Consider the following 15,558-nt stretch of genomic DNA (forward strand, 5'->3'; position numbering starts at 1 on the left):
TTTTCATGACTAAATGTGATCAAGTACCTAAGTTTTCACTAGCTTTTGGAAGTGCACCATCTTGCTGTTCTAGCAAACATGTCACAGTGGTTTACTTTCTGCCTCAATTTATTTCCTCTGATGGAATTATGAAAGAGTATCGAAGTATATTTTGCTACTAACATTAAACACATTACTAACTTGGTTAAGGCAACTTTAAGAAGAGTTAGGAAAGTAACTTAAGATGGTTATCTCTTCAAATACTTCCTTATTCATTAAAGGTCCTAATTGTTATCTGTCATAATGGGTTCTGTGTTTAACAAAGTGTTTACTTTGCAGGTAAACTGAAATTATAAGGATCTGACTGCAAGTATCTTCATACAAGTGAATCTTAAGGACCTAGGAAGGGAGATGTTTCTGAATTCACCTTCTGATTCTCATGTTTCAACAGCCAGAAAGTCCTTTGTGTTTGAGTTGAATGAATGTGCTTCAAGTCGCATACTAAAGCTAGAGAAGGATAATCAGAGCTTGCAGAACACAATCCAAGAGTTGAGAGATGCCTCCTTGACCTCCAGAGAGAGCAGCCTAAAGTTTGTGGAACTGGAAAAGGAAAATCAACAGCTTAGCAAAAAGGTAATTTGCTTGCAGGAACAGAGCTCTTCAGCTTTTAAGCACAGTGTACCCAGGGCTCTATGGCATTCCTGAACGATAAGGGATTGCAGGGAATTCACCCATGTTCCCCAGAAGACTGGGCATGTTTTTGGGCCCATCTATTCAGTTGCGTTCTAACATTAGTGCATTCTGTTGCCTTCTACTTCACTGCTTACTTATGTGCATCGTTGTAAGCAAAAGTGACTGTTCCTGTCTCATAACGGCTATCTCTCAGTGCTCATTTTCCCCTGTCAGATTGTACCGTTGATTGTGTCCCTTTTTGTCATCTTATGGTATTCACTACTACACAAGGAAACCATGGCCACACTAAACTATTGTGTTTGAAAGTTTTAATATTATTTCCGTGTGAGTGAAATAAATCACACAGGTGAATTCAGGTTAGTATATTTTAAAAGAAGTCTGTGTTTGCTGTCCATAGGTCTGGATCAGCTCTTCCTCTTTGTCTTGTTATTTTGGCTATTAGAAGTTGTCTTTCTGCAAAGATCTGTGTTCTTTTAAACTTTATAACAAACATGCAAATCATCACTTTTTAGATTTATTTTTTATATATACACGTGTATTACACTCTATTATTAACCATGATTACATTTAGCTCAGATGCCAGCTCAGTGGTTGTCCTTGTGAAGCACAGTGCTCAGTTACCTCTAACGACTTACTTTGTTTTTCTCTGGCTAGTAACTTGCATCCTGAACTCTCATTAATTAAGCCAAGTGCTGGTGGGGAAAGACAATGCTTGCTAGTCGGAGTATAAAAAATTTCCATGTCAGTTTTTTCCATCTTCCTACCTTTGCGAAATTATCCAGAATATAAGGCTCATTTCTCCTTTTTCCATGACTGCGATAATCTCTGTTTGAGAGACACTGATACAAAGATTTCGGTCTTCTTTTGCCTGCTCATGGGCTAACTGAATGCTTTAAAAGACAAGGGGAGAAAGAAATGCTGATCATGGATTATCAGATTGTAACTAGCAAAGTGCCAGTTTCTCTGCTGAGGAGAACTGATATCTATCACTGGATCATTCCATCTTCTGGAGAAGGTCTTTTGCCAAGTTGAGAGACCAGTTCTGCTTCTTGGCTTTCTTCTGTGAACAAGGAAAACTGCAAATATTCAGTTCACTGTACTTTTCTTTCCATACTCCCATTTATGACCTTTTATGAGTAATTCACTCCAGCTCTAATTTACATGCTTAAAGTTTGAGATCAAGGCATATAAAGCAGTCAGCAGATACCTGTGGTGTACAGCAATTTAAGGCACTTGAACAACTGTGGTCAACCTTTGGCTTTGCCCCAGGCAGATTCCTGTGGGTAGCTCTTGTTATGGCACTGTATTGGTGCCAACAGTTGTGATTCCAGAATTAGTCTGATGTTTTTGATGATGTTGAATGCATTGACAGGGTGGGGTCACCTACAGGTCTGGTAGTTAAATAAAGCAAAAACCAGTAGTGGGGAATAGCTGAATGGTGAAAGCGGGGCACTGTATGTATCAGATCAATGAGGGGGAAAAAAATGGCAGGCAAAAATACTACTATTAAGAGCAATGGAAATACATGAACTCTTCACCAGAGAACACAGAATATGATGGGAGCTGTTGACTGAATACCACAGGCTGGTCAAGCTGTTGATGGACTTCACCTCCTGTTCAGGGAAGTTTTGGGAGGAAAAAAGCTAGTAGACAGCACTCTGTAGTCTGTGCAAGACACGCAGTTGTCTTTCAGTGTACAGAGACCTGATGCATGATGTGTAACATAGTCTTGATTTGAGGTGTTTGAATTTTCTTTTAATCTTCTCTTTCTCTAACGTGTTTTTGTATTTCTCTCGCACATGTATCCACTTAATTAGAGGGTATGCATGTCCACAGAGAGTTGTGCTAGGGGAAAGGGGATAATAGGGGAAGTAGCTCTGATTCATTGCAGAATGTTTACTACAGTAGGCAGAGGAGAGGGCGACAGTTTCTAAGGACTGTTAAAAGATAAGCACATATAGAGTCACAAGATGAGATAAAGAAGTATTTTGCCTCAAATGTTGTGAGCCTGTGGGTTTTTTCTAACTTTCTTGAGATACCCATAGTAAAATCTTGCCTCCTGGAAGTTGTTTAACATCCAGATTTCATCCAGTGTCTGAGACTTCCAAAAATTGCTGTTTGAGTATGCTTGGCTATCTGCTTTATATAGTGCTTGGAAGGGTCCTGTAGCCAGAATAGTATTATTCAGGTAGTACAAAGGAGATAACATGAAGGAAAAGTCACGTACATCTTTTTTTCCATTCTTGCAAGGTTTTCAGAGGACCTAATAATAGAAAACCCTCTTTTCAGGCACAGTGAAGTAGAAGCAGCCCAAGTACCTGTCTGTATTCTTTGCATTCCTGACTTCTTGGACTGAAACAAGCTGTGAACAGTAGTTTCTTACTTGCCTCCAGTTTTTTCTGTGAGGTGCTAATGAAGACCAGATATTGCTGAGCTACCAAGTTTGTTCCAGCTTTCTCTGAACAGCTCCTTTGAGACCAATGAACCTTAACATGGTTACATTTCTAGCTTTTAAGTCCTTCTGATCTCAAATCTGGGCAGCCCCTGCTTGTTAAAACACTTCCTGTAATGAGGCACATGTTGACATAGGCAGAGCCCAGCCTCCAGCTATTTCCCACTTGTAAGAATTACTGTTAATACCCACTTGTAAGAATACTGTTAATGACATTTTCACTGTTGGCAGAGTTCATAATGCCAACACAAAAAAATGAGCTGATGCTTGTGCAGAGCTGTAGGTACTCACAGTACTTTACAAGCCAAAAAAGGAATACTTCCTGACTTGGGAAGGCTAGCTCTCTGAACCTCTTGTTTCTATGCTACTGCTTTTCCGTGCTTAGTGAATTATGACTACAACTTTCAAAAAGAGCAAGTAAGAAGACATCGTTCCTTGTAGGACTGGGACCTTATTCACAAATCTTTTAAATCCACTATTGTCACTGGCTGAGGAGAACAGAGAGCCAACAGAGCACAGGGAGAGAGAAGGTAAACTTGGAAGCTGCAGTGCTTGTCCTTTGTTCCTGGTAGTTTTTGTTTTAATGCTGTTGTTCACTAATTTGTCTTAATAGCTTTCTCTGCATGAGCTCTTAGATTAAGGCCATCACTGATGGAGAGCCTAGAAGGCGGCAAATCCCTCAGAAAGGTGAGCACCAGAAACTTAAATCATTGAGAGGAGCACAACAGGGTAGTCAGGCAGGCAGGTGAAGCATTTCTTAGTGCTGTACCTTACATGCTCTGATCTTACTAGGCTTGGAGGAGATTCTTGTCACTGTGAAGAAAACAAAACAGTCCCTTTCCTCCTGTGAGACTGGCAAGCTGCAGAAGGGAAGGATTACATCTTTCCGCCATAGTCTTCATCTCATTCCTTTCTGGTCTTCAAAATATCTTCAAGTACAAACAGTCATTGTGTCAAGCTGTGTTTGATGTGTTTTGGTGTGTTCTCTCCACACAGATTGAGAAGTTGCAAAATCAAATTGAAAAAGAGAAGCAAAGTAATCAAGATCTGGAGACCTTGAGTGAGGAGCTGATAAAAGATAAAGAGCAGCTGCAAGTCGTCATGGAGACTCTAAAAGCTGACAAAGACAGACAGGTGCAAACTTCACAAATGTGATATAAAAGCATGTGCTCGGTAGTGGTAATTTAGTGATGCCATTTAAAGCATCTGGTTCAGGGACATAGGGCAATTTGAGGGCTTTTAAGTGCAAATGTTGAACTTGTTCAAATGTAGGTAAAAGGCTTCTTCAAGCAAAAAATCAGAGCATGTGATGCTAGCTACCGCTCCAGTAGCTCCATAGGGAGGTCTTCAGGCTGTTGTAAAAATAGACTTTCCCTCTTTGGGAGAAAAAAATCCCTGGATCTTACTAAATGGGATACTAACTGGTTTTAGGATGCGCAAATAAAACCCCAGTTTGTTGCAGAGGGTTGGTCTTCTGCCACCTGCGTGATTGGTTTGGTTGGGGTTTTTTTTAGCCACCCAAACTTTTTTGCCGCATTTTAAAAGATGCTGAGAAAGCATATATGCCTTCTGTATTGATATTTTAAATGCCCTTCAGCTTTTACTACTGTGCTGCAGTTCATGTGCAATGCCTTGAAACTGTCTTATTATAGGTTCATGCAAGGTATCATCTGTATCAATTTGACTAATGAAGAAATGCAGTCACAGATCTGTGTATTTTCAGCCTGTATTAAGATCTGTTCCAAGCTTTGTGGGGTGAAGATTAAAGAACAAAATGTCTTATTTGTGTAGTATTTTTAATCTTGAAGGATTTTCCCCTAGACTTCTACCTGGTAAACTGCACTTTACCACCAAAGTCCTGCATTTCAGCTAGAACACATACAGACTCTTTGTGGTAAGAATTAATAAATGCTTCACAGGTAGGGCAGGAAGTAAAACCAGAAGTATCCTCAATCATCAGAAAGGGCAGGTTCATATTTTTTCAGGTCTCAGTCCTTTTTGATTTCTGTGGATTTCATCTAGGTAAGACTCAAATGCAGATTACAGTGTAAATCACAGTTGCTTCAGCTGAAATTTGACCAGTGGGATAAATTTATTGTTCTTACAGAAAGTGTGTCCCTAATGAGATCTACAACTGCTGTAAGTTTTCAAATGTTTCAAACATTTTGGAGTTTGTAAATGTAGACAGATACCATTAGGAATGATTCCTTACAAAGCATATTCTCCAAGGTGTTCTCTGCCTCAAACTTCATAGCTGGTAGCAGGAATATAGCACTGTTAATCTGTTAGAACCATGGGTTAACAGAGGTAACTTTTTTTTTCATTACTTTGGCTTGTTGGTTTTAGTCAGGGAAAACTTGAGAAATTTGTCCTGAATTAAGTGGACATGGTTTTGTTAACAATCATCTGTCTGCTTCAAGACTAATTTATACTGCATTTCATAAGGTAGATAAGTAACATTTACATGATTGTTTATGTAGATAAAGGACCTTAAACAAGAAAACGATCACCTTAATCAAGTGGTTTTGTCGCTGAGACAAAGATCTCAAGTGAGTAGCGAGGCAAGAGTAGAAGATATTGAAAAAGAGAACAAGATCCTTCATGAAACAGTTACAGAGACAAGTAGCAAACTGAGCAAGCTGGAATTTGAGAAGAAACAATTGCAAAAGGATTTTGACCAGGTTAGAGAAAAAGTGGAAAGAGTGGAAGAAATGGAAAAAGAGCTCCATCGGCTGGAGAGGGAGAATGAACAGCTTACAAAGAAGGCAGCAGTTATGAAAATAGTGACAGAAAAAGTGGAAGTTCTTGAGCAGGAGAATGGGGATCTGGAAGTGGAAAATAGGAAGCTAAGAAAATCCCTGGACACATTGCAGAATATTTCCATCCGGCTTGGGGACCTGGAAAGGGACAATAAGCAATTGGATGAAGAAAATTTGGAACTTAGGAAAGTCGTGGAGACGATGAGATTTACCAGCACAAAAATGGCACAAATAGAAGCAGAAAATAAAGAGTTGGAGAGGGAGAAAGAGGATTTAAGAAAGAACGTGGAAATGTTAAAAGCAATGAGCAAAAAATCAGAGAGGCTAGAGCTAAGCTATCAGAGTGTCAGCTCTGAAAACCAGAGACTTCAGCAAATTGTGGAGAACAGCAGCAAAAAGATACAGGAGTTAGAAAAAGAAGTACAGGGAATGGAGAGTGAGAATCAGGTCCTCCAGAGAAACCTTGAGGAGCTAAAGGTTTCTGCCAAACGGCTAGAGAGATTGGAAAAGGAGAACAAAGCCCTGGAACAAGAAATGTCTCAGCTTGAGAAAGACAAAAAAATGTTAGAGAAAGAAACAAAACGGCTTTGGCAGCAAGTGGAGCTGAAAGATGCTATTTTGGATGATAGTACAGTGAAGTTGGCAGTTGCTGAGAAAGAAAACAAGACACTAGAAAAGGAAATTGCTCGATTCAGAGATTCATCTAACAAGCTGAAAGAATTTGAAAAAGACAATAAAGATCTCATAAAGCAAGTTACAATTGATAAAAAAACACTAGCTACATTGAGAGAGGTAAGCAAAATAATACTGCTGGTTCAATACAATGTGATTTTTTTATTTCAGCTCTGTGAACCAAAGGAAGTCATTTGTCTCATGGCTATTTAATTCATGAGCTAGGAGATCTTCATAGCCTTACCAGCCATCACTGGATAGTGTTGCTTTGCAAAGTGAAACCTGCCAAAAATTGCAGTGTCCACAAACACAATGTCTCCAAATGCCATCTTTTTTCATGCTGAGTAGGGTTTTAACACAGTTCCCATGTGGTAGCTGTAAACAAAAAGGTTTGATACTTTCTCTACCCCCATGATCAGAAAACTGTTAACTGCTAACATGACTCCAGCAGGGGAGATTGACTCTTAAGCATAGAAATTAGAGGGCTTATTGAGGACACATTAATATCTCTGTTCTAAACCAGATTTAGTTAAGACAAGAACCATCCCAGATGACCATCCTAACCCTTTCAATAACAGCTGCACCAAGTTTTTGCTTTACAACTACTTACACCTTTTTCCCCCAAAATCTTCCCTGCAGATTGAGAGCGTGCTAAGCAGCTCTGCTGTTAATCAGCAGTGATCTCTCTCAGTACCCCTCTCAACTGCAGAATGCAGTAATTGCAATGTTCCTAGTAGTGATCTTTTAAAAATACACAATTAGCATTATGACATTGTCAAACTAGTAATACATGTGCCAGAACCTGACACTCTAAGTGGCCTATGGGCAGATTCAGGTTATTGCAACTTGCTCTTGTTGCCTGCCCCAGCTGCTGTTGTCTTGCCAGAAACAGGATTTCCTGTGAAAGAGCGTTCAAGGGAAAACAGTTGGTGCTGTGGTAGCTGAGTGAAAGAAGTTTAGCAAGACTAATGTAGTAAGCAATTACATACTTGTAGATTTATTTTAGTTTTTGAAACATTAGTGTAATTTTGAGGAGGAAAAAAAAAATTATCATGAACATTTGAAGCAGTCCCAAATTGTGTTTCTATCCAAGTTTCCTTAAAAACAAATAAAATAATATAATTTCTGAGAAGGCTCCTTTTTAATTTTTCCCTTCCCAGACTTCTGCTAATTTCCAGTGGTGCAGACCCATAAAGCAGCATATGTTTTTTTCCTTAGTTACTTTCTATAGATTCTACAGAAGGAGTCCATGGATGTTGAAGGGACCTATTTACAGGCTTTTTCCTTGCCATGTGAATGAATATGTGCCTAATTTGTGATATCAGAGGACTATCGAATACCTGCAGTTTGTGTTTAACAATGTGTGGGGTTTTGGGGCTTTTTTTGATTTTTTTCTTGCTTCTGTTTGATATCCAGGTTATTTTTATTTCTTACTTGAAGTGCTTCAGTAACTTTGTTGTTCTTCATTGTTGTTCTTGTCTAAGAAAACGTTGAGCAGAAAGATCAGCAGTATAGTTCTCTAAGGTACATTTGCATTTCAGAATGCAGTGAATGGTAGGAATCTCTGAACTTGGCTATGCACCAAAAATGATTTGTCCTTTTTAAACATGCTGGCTGGTATTATGTCTTCTCAGGCCATTTCCACACAGACCACTTGACTGGCATAACAACAAAGTGTTGTCCCAGTAAACCTTCTGCTACAGCTCCATCAAATCTCCTCCTCATATGACTTTCTTGTCTGGTTCTGCTTGAGTTTCTTCCAAAGAAACCTAAATGAAACCAGAATAGGCCAGTAAATACCATCACAAGTGACCAAGCTCTCGCAGTCTCCAGAGCTCTCCTGTCTCTTACATGACAATGTAATTAGGATTTTTTTAATTTTGGCAGTATTTTGCCATATGTCAGAAACTCAGAGTCAGTAATGAAAATGCACCATTACCAGGGGACTTGGTAATAACATCTTAACCGTATTATTTCAGGAAACTTGCATGCTGAAGGCTTGTCACTCCTTGGTGTGCGTGTTGGCTGGGCTTTTCAGCAGGGCGCTTTGTCCCAGCTGAGAGGTGGGAACTCCCTCTGCTGGTGTCTCCTGACCTGCACACATCCCTTCTGTGGCACAAGGGCAGGATGTTTCCTGGCATGCACGCATTCCGTATTTTTGCAGGCAGGCAGGATGCCAGTATTGGCAGAAGTAATCCAGTACAGTGAGCGAGACAAAAGGCCAAAAGAAGCAGTCTTCAGATTTATTCCAAATAAACTATAAATAAAAGCAGTTTAATTCTGTACTCAGCTGTCACTGATAAAGAATTGTAGCTGACCTTCTTGGAACTAGGATTTCATCCAGTGAGGTTTTCAGTACTTTTTTAAAAAATATACGGTGCTGGTAAATTATCACCACCTTTTGCATAGCAACTAATCATGGTAGTGCTGTTACAGGATTTGGTCCTGGAGAAGCTGAAGAGTCAACAGTTGTCTAGTGAGCTAGACAAATTGAGCCAGGAACTGGAGAAGATAGGATTGAACAAAGAGCTGCTGCTACAGGATGACAATGGCAATGACGACACGTAAGGAAACTGAGCTTTCTTAGTCATTCTTTTGACTCTGAAGGCTTTTCCTCATCCTAACTCGAGCCCTTTGCCTTTCTTTTTGGTTCTCATCTCTCCCAGTCCAATTACCCATACAAGTTTGGATATAAAGCATATTTTTCTGTAGCCAGCTTGGCAGGATACTGCAGGTTTTGCAAAACTTTTTCTGCAGTGGAAGGAAGAAATGCCGTTTTCGGTCTCTCATTACCACAGTCCTGCTCTACTCCCCAGTAGATTAGCTGGGTAGCTATTTTAGTGTTTATTCTTCCTTATATTCTCTTTACAAGTAAAAATAGTGTCTAATAAACAGTGTCTGTTATTACTCCATGTAACTGGTGATCCAACCACCCAGTAATATAAACACAGATGTTGCCTAAGAAATTCCTGATTGCAAGGAATTCCTTTGCATGTCCTATAGTAATGAACAAAGAAACCCCCACAACCCATCTGTATATAGGCCTCTTGGTAAGACCTAATTAGAGAAACATACCCATCTCTTAGAAGTCTTTGGAATCTGCTGTGGATTTTTCTCCTTGTCATGAATGCACAAAAGAACCATGAGAAGAAATTTCTGTAGTGTAATTGGGGGAAAAAAAGAGGAAACACTTATTTTCTTTCAAGTTATGTAGCTGTTAGTTCTGTAGAACCTTGCTGGTGCTACTTCTATTAAAATTTTCCCAAGGCAGGTTCCCCAGCTATAAAATATCAGTAACAATCTGTGGCAATACAGAAAATAATTTTCCTGAAGAAGCAAACACATCTAATGTAACATGGTGAGATTTGGAATGGGTGAAGGTGAAGTCCCCTATGTAGATGGTGGCTCATATCCCAGCAGCAGATATTGGAAAGCTGTTCTCATGTCTTTCAGAAAATACAAGATTCTGGAAAGCAAAACTGAATCAGCACTAAAAACAACACTAGCTGTGAAAGAGGAAAAGATTGCAATGCTGGAAGCTCAAGTGAAAGACTCTCTCAACTTAAACCAACAGTTACAGAATGATCTAAATATGGTAAGAGGTTAACTGAATTTTAATTGTTCACTATGTGGTTCAGTGCATTCACATGCATTTTTTTCTTTTTCACTCAGCAAGAACAAGTTGTCTCTACTTCCTCACCCCCATACATACAGTTCCAAAAAAACCTATTTTGTCTGGTTTGCTTTCTCTTGTCTCTTTCTATATAATGGCACCAATTTCAGGAAAATTGTTGGGCTGGGTGCACAGCAAGAGGGGTTTCGGTTTTTTTTTTCATAACCACCATTTGCAGATCTCTGTTTCCCCATGGCTTTTTCATTACCATGGTCTTTGTTTTGTGCCTTGTTTAATGGAAGGCTGAAGAAGACTGCAGTTGAATCATTTCCCCTAAGAACAGCCTGCTTGTTAGGTGACGGAGAGTCAAAGGGCACCTCACTGGAGGCCAAGAGACATGGATACCTCCACCTGTCTGTGTCTCAGTTCCCCTATCTGTGAAGTGAGGGTAGTGATTGTTAAGCCTGTTAAAGTCTCTGCAGTGAAAGAGAGGAACTGCATATCCCATCATTATTAATATAAAATCCTACTTAAATCAGTGTTGAAGGTTGTTGCGTGTTGGCTTTTCAGGTGAAGAAGGACTTTGATGCACTTAAGCAGACTCAACAGGATGGGCAGTATGCTCAGAAGTCCCTGAGGTATTCTGCAGAGAAACTCATTCCAAACCACCAAATGACTGAGAAGTTGGAAATGGGGCACCAGGAAGCTACCATGGAGCTGCTGAAACTGAAGGATAGGGCAATTGAACTGGAAAGGAATGTAAGTCTTCTCCTGTTTCCTGTTACCTCTCAGACTTCCCTTGCAATCGTGAGTGGGTTGCTGGGAACTGGATTTTGAGCTTATAGGAGTCTCGTGGTTTTCTGGAGCACATTAAGTCTACCAAGTTCTTTGGGTATCTTAGGAGCACATAAGACTTTTATACTATATATGTCATGTATAACACCATTGCCAGGATTAATTCTGTGTATAACATGTGTCCTACCTTTATTTAATGCTGGGAAGAGTTTGCTCTTGCACATTTGTTGCAGAATGATCATCACTAATTGGTTCTCATCTTTGATAGGACTACAAATGATCAAGACAGCTGTTTCATTTCTTCCTGTCACCCCTTAAATGCCTTCTCTCTTTTAGAATGCAGCTCTACATACTGAGAAGCAGCTGCTTAAAGAACAGCTGAAGCATTTGGAAACACAGAATGTCTCCTTCAACAATCAGATCCTGACACTGCAGAAGCAAAATGTCTTCCTTCAGGAGCACAACACTGCCCTGCAGACACAGACAGCCAAACTCCAGGTCAGGACAACCTTGCACCTCTCTGCCAGGAGGCTGGATTTGATTACAGTAGTGTGGAGAAGATGAGAAATAATAAGAAAACACTTATATTGGTAGGCTGGATGTAGTGTTGTAAAGACAAGGTCCACAAGGTGGAGCTTAGTTTGAGGTCTGAATTTCTCCAAGCTAGAAGGGAAATGAACTCCGTAGCTAATGTGTGCTAGCTACCTTCATTAAGAAGGTAGTTACATAGAGGGAAGCTGTTAAAACCAATACAGCAAAATCCAAATGTGTTGCTCCAAAAGCTGCACTTCTGGAATAAAAGATCTTTGCTTTTTTTTCTGTTAATGGTATGCCTGTGAAAGAGCTTGGAAGAAATGGGAAGAGAACGCAAGTTAGCTCCCAAGAGGCATTGTAGCAATAAGTTCCAATCACAGTTTTCATACTTTCATACAAAATGTCAAAGTTGCTGGAGGAAAACAAACACTCTTAAAAATTAATTTTGAAAAAATAAACTTAGCTTGAGAAAGAGAACAGTTTTAAAGGACAATATTGGATTAGCCCTCATTTTTTTTTTACTGTGACTTTCTCTTTTCAAGCTTTGCCTCTTGCATCTTCACAGATATTTTTCTTTTGTTCTCTTTGTTTCTCACCTGTGATTGAAGTATATAAGCAACATAAGAAGTCAGTGTACTACCTGTCTACTGAAATCAGACTTCTATGCCCCCATACAAAGTGGTGCAGATAATTTCGTTGATTTTGGGTGAACATAAGTTTTCTTTACTTGTACACAAGCATAAGGTAACTTTTAGCTTTGTACATGATTCAGAGATGCAGTTGAGTTGGAAGTATTCCAGCTTATCTTGGTCTTCCAGGCTCAAAAGCTTCTACTGGTAAAAAGTGGTTTTTCAGTTTAGAGGTTATCCTGTTATTTTCTGACTACTGAAAGCATGGCTTTATGTGGTGCACACTACCAGCAGTAATACCAAAACAATGACTAATTGTCCATAGATGTCTTAAGTCTACAAAGCAATGGATGCATTCTTGAATAACTCTATACAGATACAAGGTGCCACTCATGTTTGTTGTATGTACCTAGGTGTAAATAAGTAATACCTGGTTTTTATTTGAGAAACTTTAGGTAGAAAATTCAACTCTCAGCTCCCAGAGTTCTTCACTGATGGCCCAGAATACTTTACTCCAAAATCAGCAGACAACCAAGGAGAATGAGAATGAAAATCTACTGAAACAGAAGGAGCAGCTGAAAGCTGAGTACGAGTCATTGCTTCATGACCACGAACACCTTGCTTCACTACATGAACGGCAGTCTGCAGAATATGAAGTGCTAATAAACCAGCACAGCTGCCTGAAAACATTACACAAAAACCTGGACCTGGAGCACAAAGGTCTCGGTGAGAGGTATGCTCACTGCCCAGGGGCACAGAATAGCCAGAATGTGCCCATGTTACAATTTTGACCTTAAATGTGGGTTTCCAATTACGAATGGAAACTACAAAGTCATTCCCCTGAAAAGGTGTCTTCTCATTCCTGCTGTCATTAGAAGATTAGATGAAAACGCTTGCAAAGCTGTAGATTCTAGACCTCTAAAGGTGCTAGACCTTGGGTGACTGGTTACATTTAGCAAACGTGCGGTTAGGCCTTGGGGATGCTTTGTCAGAAATAGCTTGAATGCCTTTCCTACGTTTAAGGATCTGTGCTATAATAACATGCAGCCGTAAAAAGATTCTCCCAAATCTACTGTGTGAGATCTTTTCTAGTCATACAGTAAGGTCTGCAAGTCACCTGGGTAATTACCTATGTGTGAGTAGTATATATCTTGTGAAGTTTAAGTCATTGAAGATCGTGTGTGGCACCAACTTCATGGCAAAGGAGGCTCTCTGAAGGAAGCCATATTGAGTAGATAAGAGGTAGTGATGAGTTATTTCTTTTCTTCTAGGTCTCACAATCTAAGGCCTTTGCTTCAGGCCCTTCAACTGGATTGTGAAATCAGAGTAATCTGTTTATTGCTTATTCTCTAGTCACTATAATTTTCTGACAATTGTGCATGGATCAAACAATATATATGAGGTATTGCTACATAAATGCTGCTATGCCTAATCCTCAAAACTTTTCTTATACAACTTAGTGATTTTCCTCAAAATACCTGTATTTAGGTTCAGTTTCTGTGCAAAACCATGAGTTGGGTTCAGAGGAACTCAGTGGTAATCTTTGAGGGTGGAGTGAAAGCTGGTGCTAAAATTTCTTTCCCTAAGTCTAAGGAGCTGGCAATTCAACATGCAGTGGATTTTGATAAAGTACAGAAATGAACCTGTTGTGATTAAAATATCCACCGGGCTGTGTGACAGGACAGCTGCTTGGCTGTCAACTAAATGAGCTGTAAGTGATTACACAGATGCTGTTCCTGCTTACCAAGTCTCTCTCAGACTGATTAATGGTTCTCACTGATTCAGGCTTTGCCTGAGATTATCACACTGCGGTGTGTTGAGGCAGTTTGCTGGATTCTTTCTTTACTTGGTGAGGACCAATTATTAAATAGTTCTAGCTTGAGGGAAAAGTGGTTTTCTAAAAATAGGTTATCTCTAGTGGTAGGTGTTCAGATTACCATTCTAAACATTAACATTTTGGACCGTCTGTTACTGAGGTGTGACTGCCAAGTGAGAGATGTTGCAGAGGAGCAGATGGTGGCCTTTTCTTACTCAAAGCAGGTTGATTTTGGCAGTTCTAAGAGCACAGTGTCCTCCTCAGCAGATCAGTCTCAAAAGATACTTACCAAGGTGATTTTTCCAAGGACAGTCTGTGTCTCCATTTGGCTGTCAGAAAAAGAGACAAGCCATATTTTTTTTTGTCTGTGTGTTCCGTTTTCCCTCCATCATGCTGTGTGCAGTTCAGCTGGCCAAGGGAGCTGAGGGGAGAAAGTTAGAAAAACAGCTGTAAGAAAACTGTTTTCTTCTGCTACTCTGAGGTATTTAACTGCTAAGATGAAATATCTCACTTTCAACTTCAGCTAGAATGCACTACCTGCTAAATTTTCTCAGAGCAGCTTAGTGCAGCCAAGAAGTTTGTTTGTGCAGCACCTAAGAGATGAGTTTTGTTTGTCACAACTCCAAGGTAATTGTTTTTTCTCAGTTGGTGACAGCAGTGTAATCATGGCAGGATGGTACTGCTGCACAAACCTATGACTGCAGCTTGTCTAGAAAAACTCACAGCAACTTTAGTTAGCATGTGGACTCCTAACACTGTGTACAGCCAAGGTGCCAAAGGTTTTCATTCTGATGCATTCTAACCACAGAATATTTTGTGCGCCTGAGCAAACTTCATTAAACCTTCCTTGGCTCTCCATGCATAGTATTAGTACTGCGTTGGGGATTTAATAATGGGTTGGGTGTAACTGCAGTGAAATGGCCTGTCATAGCCCAGCAAACCACAGACATGCAGGTTTGACTTAGCAAGAAAAGGAGAGTTAGTATGTTAGGGTCATTTACCATTAATAGCAGTTTCTTGACTTTGTGGTGTTTGGCTGACCATCTCAGTGAACACAGAAAGGCTGGACTCTTTTGCTGCATTTTCTAAACTGCTTTACATATTGCACGTTTCAAAGAGCAGGTAATAACTTACTAGATACAATTCATTAGCAGATCCTTGAGCATTTTCTTTGTGGCTTACTCTGGAGAAGTCTAATCCTGCAGAGACACTGGAAAAACTTATCTCTGGAAAAAAAAAACCAAACCAGAATCTCTGCTGTGAGGGAGATGTTACAGGGACTGTACATGTTACAGGGACTTGTATTAATTATTATGTTACCACCGCTGGCTGGTAATTTTTTTCTGGGTTCTTTTTGCCACATGATTTTTATCATAGCTGAGCATTTTTAACGTTTTCTTAGTCACAAACACCTACCTGCAGTAATTCTCCTAACACAGCAGAAAGAGTGAAAACCAAAAGGAGTAAAGAGGAATATGATTGTTCAGTCTCAGGAATGGAGACTGAACAATCCATCAGAGCCAAATGGATTTTATGTGCTTGCATAAGAATCTTTGAAAAACCCCTCTGTCCAAGTGCCTGATGCTTACAGTGATAGGAGTATGAGTGTTGAATAG

General features: G+C 39.8%; 1 protein-coding gene across 3 annotated transcripts in view; it reads left to right on the forward strand.

Moving 5' to 3' along the window:
- CCDC88C (coiled-coil domain containing 88C) overlaps positions 1-15,558 on the forward strand; it is a 100,456-nt gene that overhangs the window by 68,510 nt on the left and 16,388 nt on the right. For all 3 annotated transcript variants that reach the window (XM_030481777.1, XM_030481779.1, XM_030481778.1), the window contains 8 exons: positions 431-612; positions 4,121-4,258; positions 5,605-6,675; positions 8,992-9,119; positions 10,009-10,150; positions 10,739-10,927; positions 11,300-11,461; positions 12,582-12,859. In XM_030481777.1, coding sequence (XP_030337637.1) covers positions 431-612; positions 4,121-4,258; positions 5,605-6,675; positions 8,992-9,119; positions 10,009-10,150; positions 10,739-10,927; positions 11,300-11,461; positions 12,582-12,859 — 2,290 coding nt within the window. The remainder of the gene's footprint in view (positions 1-430; positions 613-4,120; positions 4,259-5,604; positions 6,676-8,991; positions 9,120-10,008; positions 10,151-10,738; positions 10,928-11,299; positions 11,462-12,581; positions 12,860-15,558) is intronic.

Source organism: Strigops habroptila, chromosome 4, assembly GCF_004027225.2.
Source record: "Strigops habroptila isolate Jane chromosome 4, bStrHab1.2.pri, whole genome shotgun sequence".
NCBI lineage: Eukaryota > Metazoa > Chordata > Aves > Psittaciformes > Psittacidae > Strigops > Strigops habroptila.